Source organism: Lagenorhynchus albirostris, chromosome 20 (genome assembly GCF_949774975.1).
Source record: "Lagenorhynchus albirostris chromosome 20, mLagAlb1.1, whole genome shotgun sequence".
Classification (NCBI taxonomy): domain Eukaryota; kingdom Metazoa; phylum Chordata; class Mammalia; order Artiodactyla; family Delphinidae; genus Lagenorhynchus; species Lagenorhynchus albirostris.
This window is the reverse complement of record NC_083114.1, coordinates 13883561-13900494: the sequence shown is the minus strand read 5'-3', so window position 1 is coordinate 13900494 and position 16934 is coordinate 13883561. Positions and strand designations below refer to the sequence as shown.

Genomic DNA, 16934 nt, shown 5'->3' with positions numbered 1-16934 from the left:
TTAACCTTGAAACCATATAAATAGCCTTTTTCTCATCTTTCACTTACTTATTTTACCATCTGTTAATGACACTTGCCTGAATCACTTATTACTAAGATAGTTGCCAAATAATTATTTTTCTAATTCCATCATTTCTTCTACATTTATTCTGTTTTAAGAAACAGCCTTCTCTTTTCCCCATTTATTTGTATCAGCATGGACAGATTCCTATTTGTGGATATAGGAAGTTGGATTCCTATTTTATTCAATGGGTTATAGTCATTACTATCTTTTTTTTTTTAACTTTATGCTCGAATAAATTTAGACCTACAGAAAAACTTCAAAAATAGTGCAGATTTCCCATATTCCCTCTCCCAAGCTCCCTTAGTGTTCACATCTGACATAACTGTAGTACAGTTATTATCAAAATCAGCTAGTAAACATTGGTACAGTACTATTCACTAAACTCCAGGTCTATTTGGATGTTACCAGTTTTTCCACGAATGTCCTTTTTCTCTTCCAGGATCCATCATTATTTGTTTTAATGCCCAAATTGTCCTGGTTTCGGCCCCTCCCAGCTAGTTTTCCATTCTTTTGCATGCCCCTAGCGTGTTTTGAGTACTTTCTTTCTGGCCCAACAAAATATACCAGGCTCGTCTTGTACTTTCCTAACCCAGCCCTGGAGTCATCCATTTTTCCAGGATCCCTTGTTCCTTTGGTGGGAAATGATATTTAGAAACTAAGTCCACGCGTTATATGTGTTCATTGCTGCTGGGGTGTCGTGCTTCTGGGTCCTCTGAGCTGAGAGACCCAAGCAATGTATGTATGTGTATATCTACATATCTATCTACTTTTATACCTATTTATATATTAAAACCTGTGAGTCTATGCCAGTACCTCCAATTCTAACCTAACCTCAGGATTTACCATGTCTGTAACTACCTTCTACAGCAGTGAGAAGCTTGGTTCCCAGGATCCTCCATGTATTTACCTGCTCTATTTACCTGTGTGGAACCCATCTCCCAGCTGTGCTCAAGCCAGAGCTTGGCTCCCTGCCGGCCACACCAGAGCCAATTCCTCTGCCCCAACCACAGGGAAGGGGTAGGGGCGCATATTAGTCGGCGCATCCTTGGATGAACAAGTTCTGTAACTTCCTGGGGGTCTTAAGCCGCTTTGCCCGTACTCACCTCCTTGCCCACTTTTTCTGACTACCCTCTTCCTCCCCCAGAGCCGTCACTCCTGTACTTTCCAGTTAGAATACTGTTTCTGTGAATGTCAGCTGCAGACCCACCAGAAGAAATGGCCTTGGTCATCCATCCCTAAGCTTGGTGTGCAGTGTGGTTTTCCTTCTCACCGTGTTTTAATCTTCCCCTCTGCTGCCACCGCTCTGCAGTAGTCTTTATTCCTAGGTCGTTTTATGTTATCAGTGGAACTCCCAGCAGTATTTCACATGGCGCCCCCAGAATGCTTATACAGTTCTTGGGTTAAAAGCTCAAGCTACAGGGAAGAGGATAAAAGACACCATCTGCATCCATGACGTGTTTCCTTAAGCTGCAGAGAAAGCGAATCACACCAATAATCGTAATACCATGTATCTGTATAGCGCTTTAGAGTTTTGAAATCAAAGCATCGGATAGTGGTTAGAGCTTGGCTTTGGAATCAGACAGGCTCCAGTTTGAATTCCAGCTCTGATAAATTCTGTGGGCTAGGGCAAGTTATCTTGTTTTTCTAAGCCTCAGTTTCTTCATTTATAAAACAGGGATACTAATGCCTTCCACTCAGGGCTGTTGTGAGGATTAAGTGAGATTGTATTTATAATGTAGCCAGTGCAGTGCCTAGTTTATAGGCATATAGCCTAGTGTGAGAGAGAAACCAAAAAAAGTTTTTGGAACACAGCATGGAGGGTTAAAGGTATGAACAGTTTGCTGTGGGAATTCAGAGGTGTGTATGAACCTAACTGCAGGTCAGACTTTTCTCAGTCTGTGTCTTCTGCCTCAGCCAACTCCTCTCCTTCTTCCCATCCTCTCCCCCTCACACCGTGTTCTGTACTTACTTCTGACTCGAGGCCTTTATTCTCTTGCCTGAATCTGCTGTGGAATTTTCTCTCCAGTTTCCTCTGTTATTTCCTTTGTCTAAAACAAATTGGTCATATTGTCCGTACTGCAAAACTAGCATTTTGTTGCCATCTTGAGATCTAAAGATCATAATCATGAAGGTCCTATCTCCCCCAATAGGTCACAGCCTCTAATGGACAGATGCTGTGTCTTTACCCCCCGCAGCACTGTAATCAGGACTTGACCCTTTTTAACCTTTTACTTGATTGTAATTGCTTTAGGGTATAAAAGGCGCATCCCTGTGATTCCATTCAACAGGTCAGCGTGCCCCGTGTTCCTTTCTCCAGTAGTCCTTCCTATAAGATCCTGCCAAAACTCAGGGTAGTGTTTGGTGCCTGGAAGAAATGGTAACCTTTGCTTTTTTTGTTGTTGGACTCATTTATATCTTATACTTGCTGCCCGCAGCGCCTTATGCATACGAAGTGCTCCATCCATATTTGATTGGATTGCATCCCCTTTGCAAACTCACGAACTTTACCCGTTCCCATCCAGGTGACTTGTCCTCTTCTCTTCTGTGAAGGTATTGATTACTCGTTGTCTAGCGTCTCGTGTGGCATAGAAGCAGGCTGATGAAGAGCGCAAGATGGAAGTGGGGAGGGGTGGGTCACTCTGGTCTATTTCTCTTTCACACCAGAGAACAATGTCAACAGTAACCCAAGAGACATTCTGCAAAATATGGAAGATCTTTAGTGTTTGGGTTTTTTTAAAGAGGAAATTTTGTCTCTATTCTATGATCACAATTAATTTACAGTCTTACTCATCAGCTTGGCTCCGAAATAGGAGGTAGATGAGGAAGTATCCTGGCTTCAGCTTCCAGTGGCATTAGAGGAGTGGTTCAGGCAAAAATGCCTTGGAGCTCTCGCCCCTGTTTTGGTTGGCACTGTGGATTCGGAGGTTAGAGTCCCTCACAGGAAGACTCGAGAGGAACCCTCCCCTGCTGTTCTGTGCTCTCCTCCAGTGCACCAGCCCCGACCCTTCCACTCCCATCCCTTAGGAACAAAACGTGGAGGTTGATCCGCCGAGTACGTATTGGGCACCAGCGTAACTGGGAGCTTAACTGCGCACAGAAGCTTGAGGGCTGGGCCTCGGGGGAGCAGAAGTAGCGTAGACATTATCCCTGCTCTCAAGAATCTCACGATAACATACGTGACACAGAGAAGATTCTACCACTATAAAGCAAGCAGCTTTCACCTTCTCTGCCAACTTCAGCTCATAAGAAGTGACTGGCTACAGTGCTGTCTCAGGAAGGCTTCTGAAATTACCCTGGAGATCAGTGAGAAAGACACAGCCATTCCTGATGAGCATGGCCTACCACGGGCCCAGGATGGGAGAAGGTCAGCATGTTTCCTGAATAGTTGACACCCTCACACTGTATAATGAAATGTTAAAAAAAAAAAATAGTCGTCAGTGTGTTATAGATGACAGAAGTTGCAATTGAGATAGAGGATGGGTGTGAGTAGGAGTTATCTAGGTGCCTCCTGAGCTGAGCTGGGAGGGTGAGTGGACAGGTGGTGACGGGAGAGTCACCAGGGGACGCATCCAGGCAGATGCACAGAGTCAGGGATAGAGATGGAGCAGAGCGGCAGCTGAGGGGAGCCTGGCTGGAGCATGGGGTCGCTGTGGAGGAGACGTGGGAAATTAAATGGAAAGGTGAGACAAGAGGAGGGTGTGAGGAAGGAGGGTGGACACGCTGGAGCTTTCCAAGGTCAACTAACTCGCTCCTTCTCTGCTTGCTAACCGTCACCACCATCACAATGGACTGTCCTAGGCCTTAAGTTCTTTGAGGGCACAGTGGCTATATCTGGATGTAATAAACTTTCAATAAGAAAAGCTCTTGAGTAAAATGTCAATTTTCTCCTGTTCCTACTCATTAATACTGCATGTGGTTCTTGTCTTTTTCTTCTTGACTGTTATATAAATACAAAAAAACAAAACAAAAAACACAGCTGGATTCCTGTAGCCTTAGACAGCAACTAAAAAGATGCAAAATGTTAAGAGGGGTGGGAACACCCACCTCTCCCCCATTTTTCATAGAGCACAACTGTGCAGGGACCAATTAATATAGCCCTGCTGGATGTGAACAGTGATGACTCAGTGTGACTGAGGCAAATTCAGTGATGTTTGAATGGGAAATGGGAGAAAGTTGCAACCATCCTCATCACCGTGACCTGGGGCAAGCCTGGAGCGGCTCAGTATTTTCTCTCCTCCCAAGATTTCTTACACCTTTGATTTTGGAAGTTGTTCAGAAGAAACTGCATTAAAGGAGAAAGAAAGCATTAGACTGTTTCTTTCCAGTTTCTCTTTGTTTAGTTGTCTGTCTGCTGGGTACCTTTAGGTTAATGATATCTAAATATTTGCTGACATCATAACCTTTTTGTGTTTGAGGAGGTAGTAGGGTAGAGTGGGTGAAAGCATGAGGTTTAGAGCCAGGCTGCTTGGGTTTTAATCCTGGCTCCTCCACTCTCTGGCCGTGTGACTTTGGACAAGGTCCTTTAATTTTCTGCACCTCGCTTTTTGAAAAGGAGGATAGTTTTAGTCCCTACGTCATAAGGTTATTGTGAAGATTAAGTGAAGTTCACATATAAAGACTCTTACAAAGAGCTGACATGGTGCCTGGTATACCATAAGTGTTCAGAAAATGAACACTGTCATTATTTAGGGTTTCCATTTGTGGAAAGGGGAGCTGGTACTGATAAGGTAGTAGGACCAGTGCACACACTTAAGCGGTAGATTCTAGGCTCAGCTCTGCCACTAAATCGTGTGACAAACTTTCTGGGCCTTATTTTTTTCATCTCTTAGAGGGTCCAATAACACCTTATCTTTCTCCCAGGGGTTTGGGGTCAAATGCGATCATGAAGTGCGTTGAAAAGTATAAAACAGCACAAATGCCAAATTTTATCACTGCTGTTGTTGTAGGAGTGGTGGTGGTAGTTAATGATGATTTTGATAAAAATGGATCCAGGTTCTAAAAATGTTTTAAGTTAATTACTTTTTATTGAGGTACAGTTGATTTACAGTATTGTATTAGTTCCCGGTATATAGCAAAGCGATTCAGTTATTTTTTTCAGATTATTTTCCATTATAGGTTATTATAAGATATTGAGCATTGTTCCCCATGTTACACAGTAAATCCTTGTTGCTTATCTGTTTCATATATGGTAGTGTGTATCTGTTAATCCCATACTCCTAATTTATCCCCCCCCCCTTACCCCTTTGGTAACCATACATTTGTTTTCTATTTTTGCGAGTCTTTCTGTTTTGTAAATAGATTCATTTGTATTGTTTTCTAGATTCCACATATAAGTGATATCATCTAATATTTGTCTTTCTCTGTCTGACTTACTGAAACGGGTCCAATTTTAAATGTAAAAAGCATGAGGAGTGATCGCCTCGCGGCAGTCAAGCACGTTTGTTTTCTCTTTCTTGAAATAAAATAACGTTTCATGTTTTCTTCCTCCCAGAAACCTTGGGGAGCTGATAGATCGGTTCGTGGCCGATTTCAAAGCCCAGGGGCCACCTAAGCCCAACACGGACGAGGGGGGCGCCGTGCTCCCCAGCTGCGCCGACCTCTTTGTCTACTACAAGAAGTGCATGGTGCAGTGCTCGCAGCTCAGTACCGGGGAGCCGATGATCGCCCTGACCACTATTTTCCAGAAGTACCTCCGAGAGTACGCCTGGAAAATCCTCTCTGGCAACCTGCCCAAGTGAGTCCTGTTCTTCCTGGTCTGACCGGAGAAGTGAGATTCTGAATATACCTAAGTATGGAAATCTTTAAGGAAATCCGCCCTGAAGCTGTTCGCTAAACTGCCAAGAGTATCAGGGAGGAAAACACCCTTATGGAGTTCCCAAGGGTCTGAGACTGTTTCCTCTCAAATGGGATTCCACAGCTGATCAGGACCGCCAGAGGAAATCAGTACTGCCACGCTGGCCACTAGCATAGGTCAGATCCTGCCACGGTGGACTCAGGGGAGTCAGTCCCATTATAGACGTGCTTAGTTTACATGGATTCAGTGATAGGTACTTGGCAAAAGAAGTGGGGTGGTGGTAGCAATGACTTTTGAACAGCAAGGGCAGTTTCATTCAGGCCAAAGTCTCTCTTATGGTGTGTGTATCTTGCTCTCCTGGGTTGAGTCTAATGTTTAAAGATGTGGTAGGATTTGGGGAAAGGTGGTTGCATAGCATAGCTCCTAATTATAGCGACTTCACTCTGTTATTCTGGGGCATGAAAATATATAGCTTATTACTTGAAATAAATGGATTGTTCGACTAGAGTTTTAGAGATAGTTTGGTTATATAGCAATTTCTATTGTAATAGAATATGATCTGAAGCAATGCTTCAGAATCCAGTAATTATAAATCACTCCCATAGCTAAATTCAACAGTTTGGAATTTAGTTTCTGTCACTGGCACTAAAATGTGTCATATATAGGAGTTTTACATAATTGGGAGGAAAGAAAAATAAAATCCCTTCGCTCTACAAGAGATCTGAAGTAACAGACATGTTTTACACATGAGAATTTCTTTGAATATGATAAACATTATTTTTAAATTTTTGATAACTTTTATCCTGATTTTCAAAATACTGCAAGTTTGTTATAGTTTGTAAAACACAGAAAAGCACAAAGATGAAGATAAAAATCACCACCCAGTGAAAACAGGTTTAACTTTTCAGTATACATTTTTCTGTTCTTTCTTTATATGTGTAATGTGTGTGACTGAATGCTTCTGTTTATTTGTTTAACAGGACTGGACTATAGTGCTTATAGTTTTATACCCTGCTTTGTCATGATGTGAGCATTTTGCCATGTGTATTAGTCAGTGTCACAGCAGGAAACAAATGGTACTCAGCTGGGATATTATTACTAAAGCCACTGTTCACAGAAATGGGGGCAGGTGAAAGGAACCAAGGGAAGATTCTGAAGCATCCAAACTCTAGTGGGTAATTGTCACTACTTTAAAACTCACGTGACAGCAAGGGCTGTGGACAAAGGGCTGCCTAACAGAAACTGTAGTCATAGGGGCCACGGTCACTGCCAGGACCACACTGAAGCAGAGGGAACAGGAAGGCTAGTTGTTACTCTGACTTCTCTCTCCTCAACCTCTCTGACTTCCTACAGCCTCTGCTGATGGCTGAAACCAACAGGAGCCCAGGGGGCTGGGGAGCCTGGGTGAAAAGTCTGCAGAGGTCAGTCTCCCAAGCGGTGAAAAGGGAAGAGAAGAGCAGAGAACAGTCAGCACAGTAAAAATATTCAAGACACTTTTTTTTTTCCAGATTTTTTTTTTTTATGTATGTATGTATGTATGGCTGCATTGGGTCTTTGTTGCTGTGTGCGGGCTTTTCTTTAGTTGCGGCAAGCGGGGGCTGCTCTTCATCGTGGTGCGCGGGCTTCTCATTGCAGTGGCTTCTCTTGTTGCGAAGCACGGGCTCTAGGCGCATGGGCTTCAGTAGTTGTGGCTTACCGGCTCTAGAGCACAGGCTCAGTAGTTGTGGCGCACGGGCTTAGTTGCTCCGCGGCATGTGGGGTCTTCCCGGATCAGGGCTCGAACCTGTGTATCCTGCATTGGCAGGCGGGTTCTTAACCACTGCGCCACCAGGGAAGCCCCATCAAGACACTTTTAATGATGCTATGATGTTCCCACATACCGAAGGCCCTCAGCTAACTTCTGAGATTTCTTATTGATCATTCTCTTAATTGACCATTTATGTTGGGTTCAATATTTTGGTATTTTAAATAACATTCAGAAGAGCATCCTTGAACAGAAGTAGAACTACTGGGTCAAAGAGTCTGAACGTTTTTTTAAGCTCCTGAAAAATACCTCCAAAAAAGTTGTACAATTTAAAGCTCCTAACCCGTAGCGGAAGAGACAGCCAGTGTCCTCATACCCTTATAAGTACTAGAAATTAAGATGTTTTCAAATCTTTGATTACCTAAGAGTGGGAAGTTTAGGGGTGTGTGTGTGTATGTGTGTGTGTGTGTGTGTGTGTGTGTGTGTGTGTTTTAAAGGAAAAATTTCTCTTATTTTTAAGGTAAATATCATTGATTTCTGTCTTCTTAAAAAATAGACTCTCACAGTTGAAATTTTATTTATAACTGCAGGAAGTTATTTTAAAAACTGCTTTTTTATTTTTTGTGATCACATGATTAGATCAGTAGGAAGAGATGACGTGCTTTTTTGTTTCTTGAGGCAGTCAGGCCTTTGGCCAGGAACCATGTCTTAACATTCACTTCTGAACCCCTCCACAAGCACGAAGACAAGCTCCCATGCAGAATTTTCTTAACTGAGAGAAACAGTTGGGGAACCAGCTTTTGCACCACACATGACTCCGAATGAGCTGTACAGATCAGGAAATGCCACGCTAAGCAGAGGGGCCGCTCAGCAGAGCAGAGTCATTGTAGTTAACGTGACTGATGGCTGGCTCACTGTTGGGATCGTCTCTTCCTATTTCTGATGGTCAGAGAATTTAAACAAATGACAGTCAAGGTCAGGTCACTCGGAAAGGGCCTCATTGTGTGTGGATTTGTTTGGGCCACGTCCAGCCTCTCCTTCCCCTGTTTCTTTGTCTTACAACGTGCAGTTTCCGGGTCAGGAAGCAAATGAGGAGTCCTGGCCTGACTGGTCCCTATGCCTTTTCCTCAGAACCACAAGCAGCGGCGGTGGGTTGACCATCAGCAGCCTCCTCAAGGAAAAGGAGGGCTCAGAAGTGGCCAAGTTCACCCTGGAGGAGCTCTGCCTCATCTGCAGCATCCTGAGCACTGCAGAGTACTGCTTGGCCACCACCCAGCAGGTGAGCCGCCCGGGCTGCCCTTGCGCCACCTCCTCCTTTTCCTGAGCCGCCTGGGCCACTTAGCTCAGTGGGTAAGAATATGGGCCCCAACGAGGCCACACACAACCTTGGGCAGAACAGCTGGTCTCCCACAGGGGAAAACTCGAGGTCCAGCCAGGGGACGGCCCAGGCAGCCCCCTTGCAGAAGGACCTTGTTAAAAGGAGACTGGACAAGAAAGTATGACTGGTCTCCTCCCCAGAGCTGTGTAAGCTACTCAAAGAGCATGACGTGCCCTCTTGAAAATAGGTCAGCAGCCCTGTCTCCCACGTGCTAAAAGCAGTTACAATCGTAGTGGTGGTAGGCCCCAGCCTTAGTGGTGATGAGTCACAACCAGTGATTCCATTCTCAGGAGTGTTACCAGGTCATTGAAAATCCTTTGGGCTTTCATGTGTCTCCTGAAATGTATGGAGCATATTCTCAATCTGCAGAAACAAATAACCATTGTCTGGATGCTGACGTTCAGGAACTGGGAAGCAGGAAAGGGTAATGTCTCTGCTGGAGCTCCCATTAGCAGAAGGAAGACCAGAAGAATTTTCTGTTCAGCCTTAGATGTGGGATTAGAAGTTCCTTTCCACATTTCCAACCCTGCCAACCCTTCCCTTTGGACTTCTGTGAGAGAATACATTTCCATTTTAAGCCACCAAGTTTGTAGTAATTTGCTACGGCAGCGTTAGGAAACTAATTATAGGAGTCAACCTGAATGAACTCTACTGGTCAAAGATGAGACATACAAGTATCAGTGAGAGTATTAGCTACAGTCGATTGTAAACATCAAATATGTTTAAATCCATTTGGTTATAATGATTTTTAAAATTCACTTATCACCTTGGAAGATACTAAGAAACCACTGGTATGAATTGAATACTGGTAAATAAAGGAAAAGTTCTTATCCTGCCTTTCCTATCTGACTTGTACCTCAGGATAACCAAATCACAGACAATGGGAAGTATATTTTTATAGCAGATTTTCAGTTCATAAATGAAGAAGAAAAGATATTGAATTCAAATATCATTCTTTTATACCTCTTAATGGAATAATAGATCTGGGCATTGACCATCAATGGCTGCTGACATTACAAAAAGAGAGACAACCAAACATCATGTTATCTCCTGATGGAAGTACACAGCACTATCATGAAGGAGTTTTCTTTTTTTTTTACTCTCTTTCTTTCTTTTTTTTTTTTTTGCGTTACGCGGGCCTCTCACTGCTGTGACCTCTTCTGTTGTGGAGCACAGGCTCCGGACGCGCAGGCTCAGCGGCCATGGCTCACGGGCCCAGCCGCTCCACGGCACGTGGGATCCTCTCAGACCGGGACACGAACCCATGTCCCCTGCATCGGCAGGCGGACTCTCAACCACTGCGCCACCAGGGAAGCCCATCTTTTTTTGTTGTTGTTGTTGGTGCTGTGTGACTTGTGGGATCTTCATTCCCCGACCATGGATTGAACCCCGGCCACGGCAGTGAAAGCGCCGAGTCCTAACCACTGGACCGCCAGGGGATTCCCGTGAAGGAGTTTTCTTTAAAAAAAGAAAAATCTGAATCTGATCAAGCTTTTACATCAAGCTACAATTTACAGGAAATACAAGGGATAGAGGAGCGTGCTAATTAGTACCTTGTGGATACAATCAATGAGATCAAACTATGAGAAAATCTACGGGGCAAACAACCTAGTTTCCTTAAGAAAAAATCACAGGGGTTTGGTGGGGGGGTTGCAAAAAGAAATGGAGGGAGAAACCAAAGAGACTTGAGAATCCAAGCAATGAAGAATTGAAAAATAATACTTAGAAAACAATGCCAATAATGTGTCAATATCGGTTCATTAATTGTAACACTTTTACGCTTAACACCTGCATGGGGTGTGCCATTCCCTCCTTCAAGAGATCTTAATGAAGCACTGATTATGTACCAGGCATTGTATTTGGTATTAATTCACAGAGGTGAACAGAGTAGACAAATTTCTTACTGTCATGGAACTTAGAACTAATAAAGGAGCCAGATAATAAATAAGTAAGGCAAGATGTAACCTCAATTTTGTTCTAAGTGCTGGGAAGGAAACAGATGTTGCAGTGCTAGTTAGGGAGTTGCCTACTGAGGTAGAGTAGTCAAGGAGGGCCTCCTGGAGGAGGTGATATTGAAGCAGAGACCTGAGGGGTGAGAAGGAGACTGCCAAGTGAGGAGCTTGGAAGGGATGGGCAGTGGGTGGGGGGGGTGGCAAAGCGAAGGAGCTGGCTAGGACGGGGGAGCAGAGAGTGCTTCGGAGAGAGGAAGTAGGACGTGTGAAGGCCCTGAGGGGGAAAAGACCCGGTGTCTTCCAGAACCTTAAGAGGTCGGTATGACTGAAGCCAGGCAGACAAGGGGGAAAGCAAGATGCAGGCCCTGAAGCTAGACAGGACCCAAATCATAGTTAGAAGTTTGGATTTTATTTTCAGTGTTAACAGGGAAAGGCCGCTAGACAGTTGAAGCCTTGAGAGCCTGCGCCGTAATTTTTCTCCTCAATCCCTTATAAACGTGTAGATTGTTTCCGGTTTTTCACTAATATAAACGACAGCAGAATGTGAGCTTTATGAGAAGAGGATCTTATCTGTTTTTTTCACCAGCTAACTCCCTTATGCTATGACAGAGCCTGGCACTCTGTTTAGAATAGACTTTCAGTAAATATTGGTTTAATTCATGAATGCTGCAAAGAACACGTGCGCATCTCCGTACCTTGTTCTCATTACTCGTTGAAATATCTTTCTAGGTGCGAAATTGCCGGCCAAAAGAGTGTGTATATTTAAATGTTTGCCTTTTAAATAAGTTGCCTTCCCAAAAGGTTACATTAATTTACCCATTCCTAGGAGTCACTTTTAAATCTAAGACAAAACATTCTTTATTCTTAGAATTTCTGTAATAAATAGGTTTAGGGATGCTTGGTGAAGCAATTCCCGGGATGTTTTGAGGTATTTACAATTCCCGGTCAGTTGTATTTTTCTTCGAGGCTGCTGGAGCGTGGCCAGCATTTCTCCCCACTTGGCTGTAGGATGATGCCGGCAGAAACTGTTTCTTTTGTTTATTTTGGTATCCCTCAACACCTTAACGCGGTGGGTGGCCCAGCCCAGCGCTCAGGGAATACTTTACCTGATTTTATTGCGACCCACCACTGGAGGCTTCCAGTGTTGGTGGGTAAGCCAGCAGTTCACGAGGCAGGGAGTATCCTAAAAACGGGGATCTGTTTAAATTGTCAGTGTGTCATGAGAACCAAGTACAGTGCAGGGCCAAAGGGCACAGGCTCTGGAGGAAGTTTGATTCCCAGCCCTACCACTCACTGTCCTGGGTAGGGCATGCCTCCATCTTCTCATATATCAAAGGAGGATCATAATAGCATCTTCCTTACAGGGCAGTGAAAATTAAATGAGTCCATACACGAAAAGTGCCTGGAATTATACCGGAATCCTCACACTCAGTAAATGTTAAGCATTGTTACGTTGCTCCTTCCGATAAGCATTAAGTATGTCGTTCTCTCTGTTACTCTCTAACAGCTGGAAGAGAAACTCAAGGAGAAGGTCGACATAAGTCTGACTGAACGAATCAATCTGACTGGAGAAATGGACACATTCAGCACGTATGTACTCGCGCGCCTGCTCGAGGCCCGCCTTTCCCCCTGCACGGAGCAGCGTGTCTCAGGCCGTCAGCGTAGGTTACTACAGAGCCTGAGAAGTTTCCAGGGCCTTCTGTTGGATCAGGATTATTTTCTCCACCAGCCACCAAGGAGCCTTAGAAGTTGGTGCAGCTGCCCCCCATCCCGCCTCCTCAAATACAATCATTTTTAGCTTATGGGGGCTTTATTGTTGCACTATCTAGAATAACAAGAGAAAAGAAATCCCCCCTTGGCCATCCCTGCAGGAAGGTCAGGTCCAGGGCCTCCTATCTGACCCGCTAAATCTACAGAGAGCCAGCCCCACCTCCAGTGTTTCAAGGGTATAAAGGGTGAGCAGCCTGATTTTAGCTACTGGGGGGCGGGGGAGGGCAAGTGTATTTGGGGTGGAAGAGTGTCTGTCCAAGGAGTTCAGCCTGTAAAGCCTTCTTGAAACAGTTATTGCCCTGGTGCTACCTGGCAGGATTTTGTCCTGGTTGTTAAATGAGATTTGGGAAAGCCAAGCTTCTGCTTTCACATCAGCCACTTACTGAGGAAAAGTCCAAATTCTCTTCTTAGGTCATTTTCTCTAAACTTGCCCCCCACCCCCGCAAGATCTGATTTAAACATTTTGGGTAAACGGGTCCTTTTGGAGGAGGTAGCAAAGAGGAATTCTGGGTGTAGCAACTGGGGAGACGAGCCGTGGAATCTGGTGTCCTGACTGAGTAGGAACACATCCGAGTGAGACCAGGACACACAGCAAGAAGGAGGGCAGAGCCAAAACACTCCTCCTTGTCATTCATTCCTTTCTGAAGTGAAACTCAAGTTTTTCTGAGGAAATGGTGCACCTAAGTTTTACACAGGTGCCTGAAACATTTGGAAGGGGCTGTGTCGGTCAGTCATTCGTTCACAGTTCACTTTTGTAAGCTGTGCCCACAGTAGTGTGTTTGATTTGCAGTGTCATCTCCAGCAGCATTCAGCTGTTGGTTCAGGATCTCGATGCTGCCTGTGACCCCGCCCTGACAGCCATGAGCAAGGTAAGCTTTTAGGAAGTGCTTCTTCCTGAATGTCCAAGAGTGACCCCAGGTGGTTTCTCCCTGCCCTGCCTGTAGCTCCTGCAGGCTCTTCAGTGCTTAAAGCACCAGTTGGGAGGAGAACGGAGCCCTCCAGGAGTTTGCTAAAGCACTCAATTGATCTTGCACCTGAAGTCAATTGCCTGTCCTTTGAGAATGAGACAGGGAGCAGGTGTGTTTCCTAAGTTTGAAGGAGAGTTTGCTTTTTTTTTTAAAATCGTTTTTATTTATTTATGGCTGCGTTGGGCCTTCGTTGCTGTGCGCGGGCTTTCTCTAGTTGCGGCAAACGGGGGCTACTCTTCGTTGCAGTGCACAGGCTTCTCATTGCAGTGGCTTCTCTTGTCGCGGAGCACGGGCTGTAGGCGCACGGGCTTCAGTAGTTGTGGCACGAGGGCTCAGTAGTTGTGGCTCAGGGGCTCAGTAGTTGTGGCTCACGGGCTCTAGATCACAGGCTCAGTAGTTGTAGCTCACGGGCTTAGTTGTTCCGCAGCATGTGGGATCTTCCTCGACCAGGGCTCGAACCTGTGTCCCCTGCATTGGCAGGCGGATTCTTAACCACTGCTCCACCAGGGAAGTCCGTGAGGTTGCTTTTGATCAGCATCTGACACGTGCTGAAAACCCTTCATGTGGCGGCAGTCACTTCAGACTCATTTTCATTCCCGCCCACTGAGAAGTTTTTCCGACTCTCTCTGCGCTCTCATGCAGGTGCAGGATCATTTGATCAGGTTGCGGACCCTGGTTTTCTAATATCGTGGTGGCCCGTCAGTCAGCCCTCAGTCTGCAGGCCCCTCCTTTGGCGCTTGTCACGTGCAACTTCATGTTGCTCTTTGGCTTTTACGTGCCTGTGTCTTTTCTTCCTAAAAGAAAATCAATTCCTTAAGTTCATGGACCACATAGAATAGAGAAGACTCATACTTGTTGATTAATTAAGTTGGAAATAGGCAATTCTTCATTGATTTCTAAGCCAAATAACACGAAGTTGCCCACTCTTTGAACCTTCTAGAGCAGGGGTCGGCAGACTACAGCCAGTGAGCCAAATCTGGTCTGCTGCCAGATAAAGTTTTATTGGAACACAGCCTCGCTCATTCATTTATATATTATCTATGGCTGCTTTTGCGCTACAACGGCAGAATTAAGTAGTTGCAACTGAGACTAGATGACTCGCAAAGCCTAAGATATAAACAGTCTGGCCCTTTACAGAAAAAGTTTGCCAATGCCTATTCTAGAATCGTAGACTCTTGGAACATTCTTACAAATTCTAGAGAAAGAACTTCTCTGGGGCATACTGACCAGTAGCAGAGTAGAACACTGGCTTCGGAATCAGACAGACTTACCTCTCCTCATTTTTCCTTTGGGCGTGTTAAGCAAGTAACAACCTCTCTGGGCCCAAGTTACCTCATCAGTATGTGAAATGCCAGGATCTGCCTTCTGAGGAGAGTGACTGGTCTGGTGCCAATAACCATTAGTCCTCTTTCCCTCTTGTCAGGAGTGGCCGTGTCACAAGGTTGTGTAAACACACATTTGCTGTGAATTTGGTTTTGTAGTAGATTGTAAATATTTAACAAAACTAGGGCTAAGACCAAAACTTAAGCTTTGGAGTTTTATGGCGCTCAGTGGGGAGTCCTGAGTAGTTGATGTCACAGAGTTTCCATTCAAAAGGCCCTTCCTTTCACCAATCAGATATGGATGTGTATTTCCAGCATCCAAGTGTTTACAAGCAGAATACTCCAAGCAGGCACAGGGAGACTCACTCATTTTCTGAAAGGAACGTGACTCTGAAGATTGGTTTTGTGGGTTCTGATTATCCCCTCGCTGCTGGGGAACACTCCCTACATCCTGAACATGATCTGTTCCGGCTGCCATCTCTCCTGCATTGCCACACACTTTCGATTGGAATGCAGCTGGCGAAAGAATTTTTACATTTACCAAAGGAAGAGTGGATTTTTTTTTCCAGGAAAATAACAGTTGTAGGGGTTTAACACTCCAGGTGTTGCTTATATGAACTGTCAGTTCATTAGGTGGATTTCCCTCAAACTGCCCCCACCACCCATCTCTCCACCATACCCACACCAGCAAACACTAACAGAGACCATACCTCCAGAATCTTTTGTTTACATCATAGGAAAACCACAGATGTGGGAAGGCAGCAGCTGGGAGGCCGTTACTCTTTGTCTGAGTCTTCTGGAGTTCTAGCAAAATGAAATCCATGTGATGAAAATGACCAGATATAAACAAGCCAAGTGGTCACAAACTGATTAAACAAATACCCTCTGTTATTTGTGCCTGCCTTCTGTTCTGTGTAGTTCCTTCTAAGATTTTTTAAAACTTTTGTTTTGTGATAATGCTTATTCCTGTCTGTGATTCCATCATTTTTGCTGCTAGTTGAACAGTTCATTTCAGACTCTACCCAGCACGGTGCTGGGAGTCCCAAGGCTGGGAAAGATGTGGACCTTATTCCAAGGTGCTTAGATTCCAGAAAGTGTGGGGTAAGAGATGTGTGAGATGAGGGGGGTTAAGGTATGAGGAAATCAGTACCAGAAGTACAGAATACACCCTTCTCAAAGGAGGAGAGTTCAGGACTTCCCTGGCAGTCTGGTGGTTAGGACTCCGAGCTTCCACTGCAGGGTTCGATCCCTGGTTGGGCAACTAAGATCCCACATGTTGCGCTCGCACGCCCGTGCAGCGTGGCCAAAACAAAGCAAAACAAACAGACGAAAAAAGAGGAGGGTTCACATCCAGGTGGGGAAGCAAAGAAAGCCTTCTTAAGGAAGTAGCATTTGAAACAGACCACCAAGGATGGCAAAGTTTTGAAGAGATTTGTGATTAGGAGGGCATTCTGAGCTGAGTGACAACATGAACACAGGTTTATAAAGTTAGGAAAGCTCAGCACCTTGTCAGCATTGCCAGTCTCCTTACACATCTTTGGAATTCCACAGAGCACTCTGGGTGTGCTTGTACCTACGTAGTCAAGGCTGGAAACAGGGCTGCCCTTGAGGAGCTTATATTCTGGTGGGGCAAAAACTTAGAATAATTGATGCTGTAAATAACTATTTTATAAATGGTGAGAAAATGAGCATTGGGCTCGCCAAAGTGGAGCGGTGTTGTCAGATGATTCTGAGTTGAGGGAAGGAGGCTTCTTTGGCAAGATGGATTGAGCCAAGAAACTGAGTTATGTCATCCTCCTGCGAGGAGACCTCCTTCTCATTGAAGGCACCCCATGATCTCCTTGGTTAGCATACTGGGCTTTTATGATTTGTCCCTTCACTACCTTGTTGGTTCTGCCACTCCTGTGTGTATAACTATACTCCAGCCTCTGAGCCACTTTTCT

General features: G+C 44.9%; 1 protein-coding gene across 10 annotated transcripts in view; it reads left to right on the top strand.

The window, feature by feature from the left end:
* The window catches only part of VPS53 (VPS53 subunit of GARP complex), a 139781-nt gene that overhangs the window by 78453 nt on the left and 44394 nt on the right, over nt 1–16934 (top strand). For all 10 annotated transcript variants that reach the window (XR_009537732.1, XR_009537731.1, XR_009537729.1 and 7 more), the window contains 4 exons: nt 5555–5797; nt 8733–8880; nt 12439–12521; nt 13492–13570. Coding sequence is in view for 1 of the 10 variants with exons in the window: in XM_060135395.1 (XP_059991378.1) it covers nt 5555–5797; nt 8733–8880; nt 12439–12521; nt 13492–13570 (553 nt within the window). In the remaining 9 variants the exon portion in view is untranslated. The remainder of the gene's footprint in view (nt 1–5554; nt 5798–8732; nt 8881–12438; nt 12522–13491; nt 13571–16934) is intronic.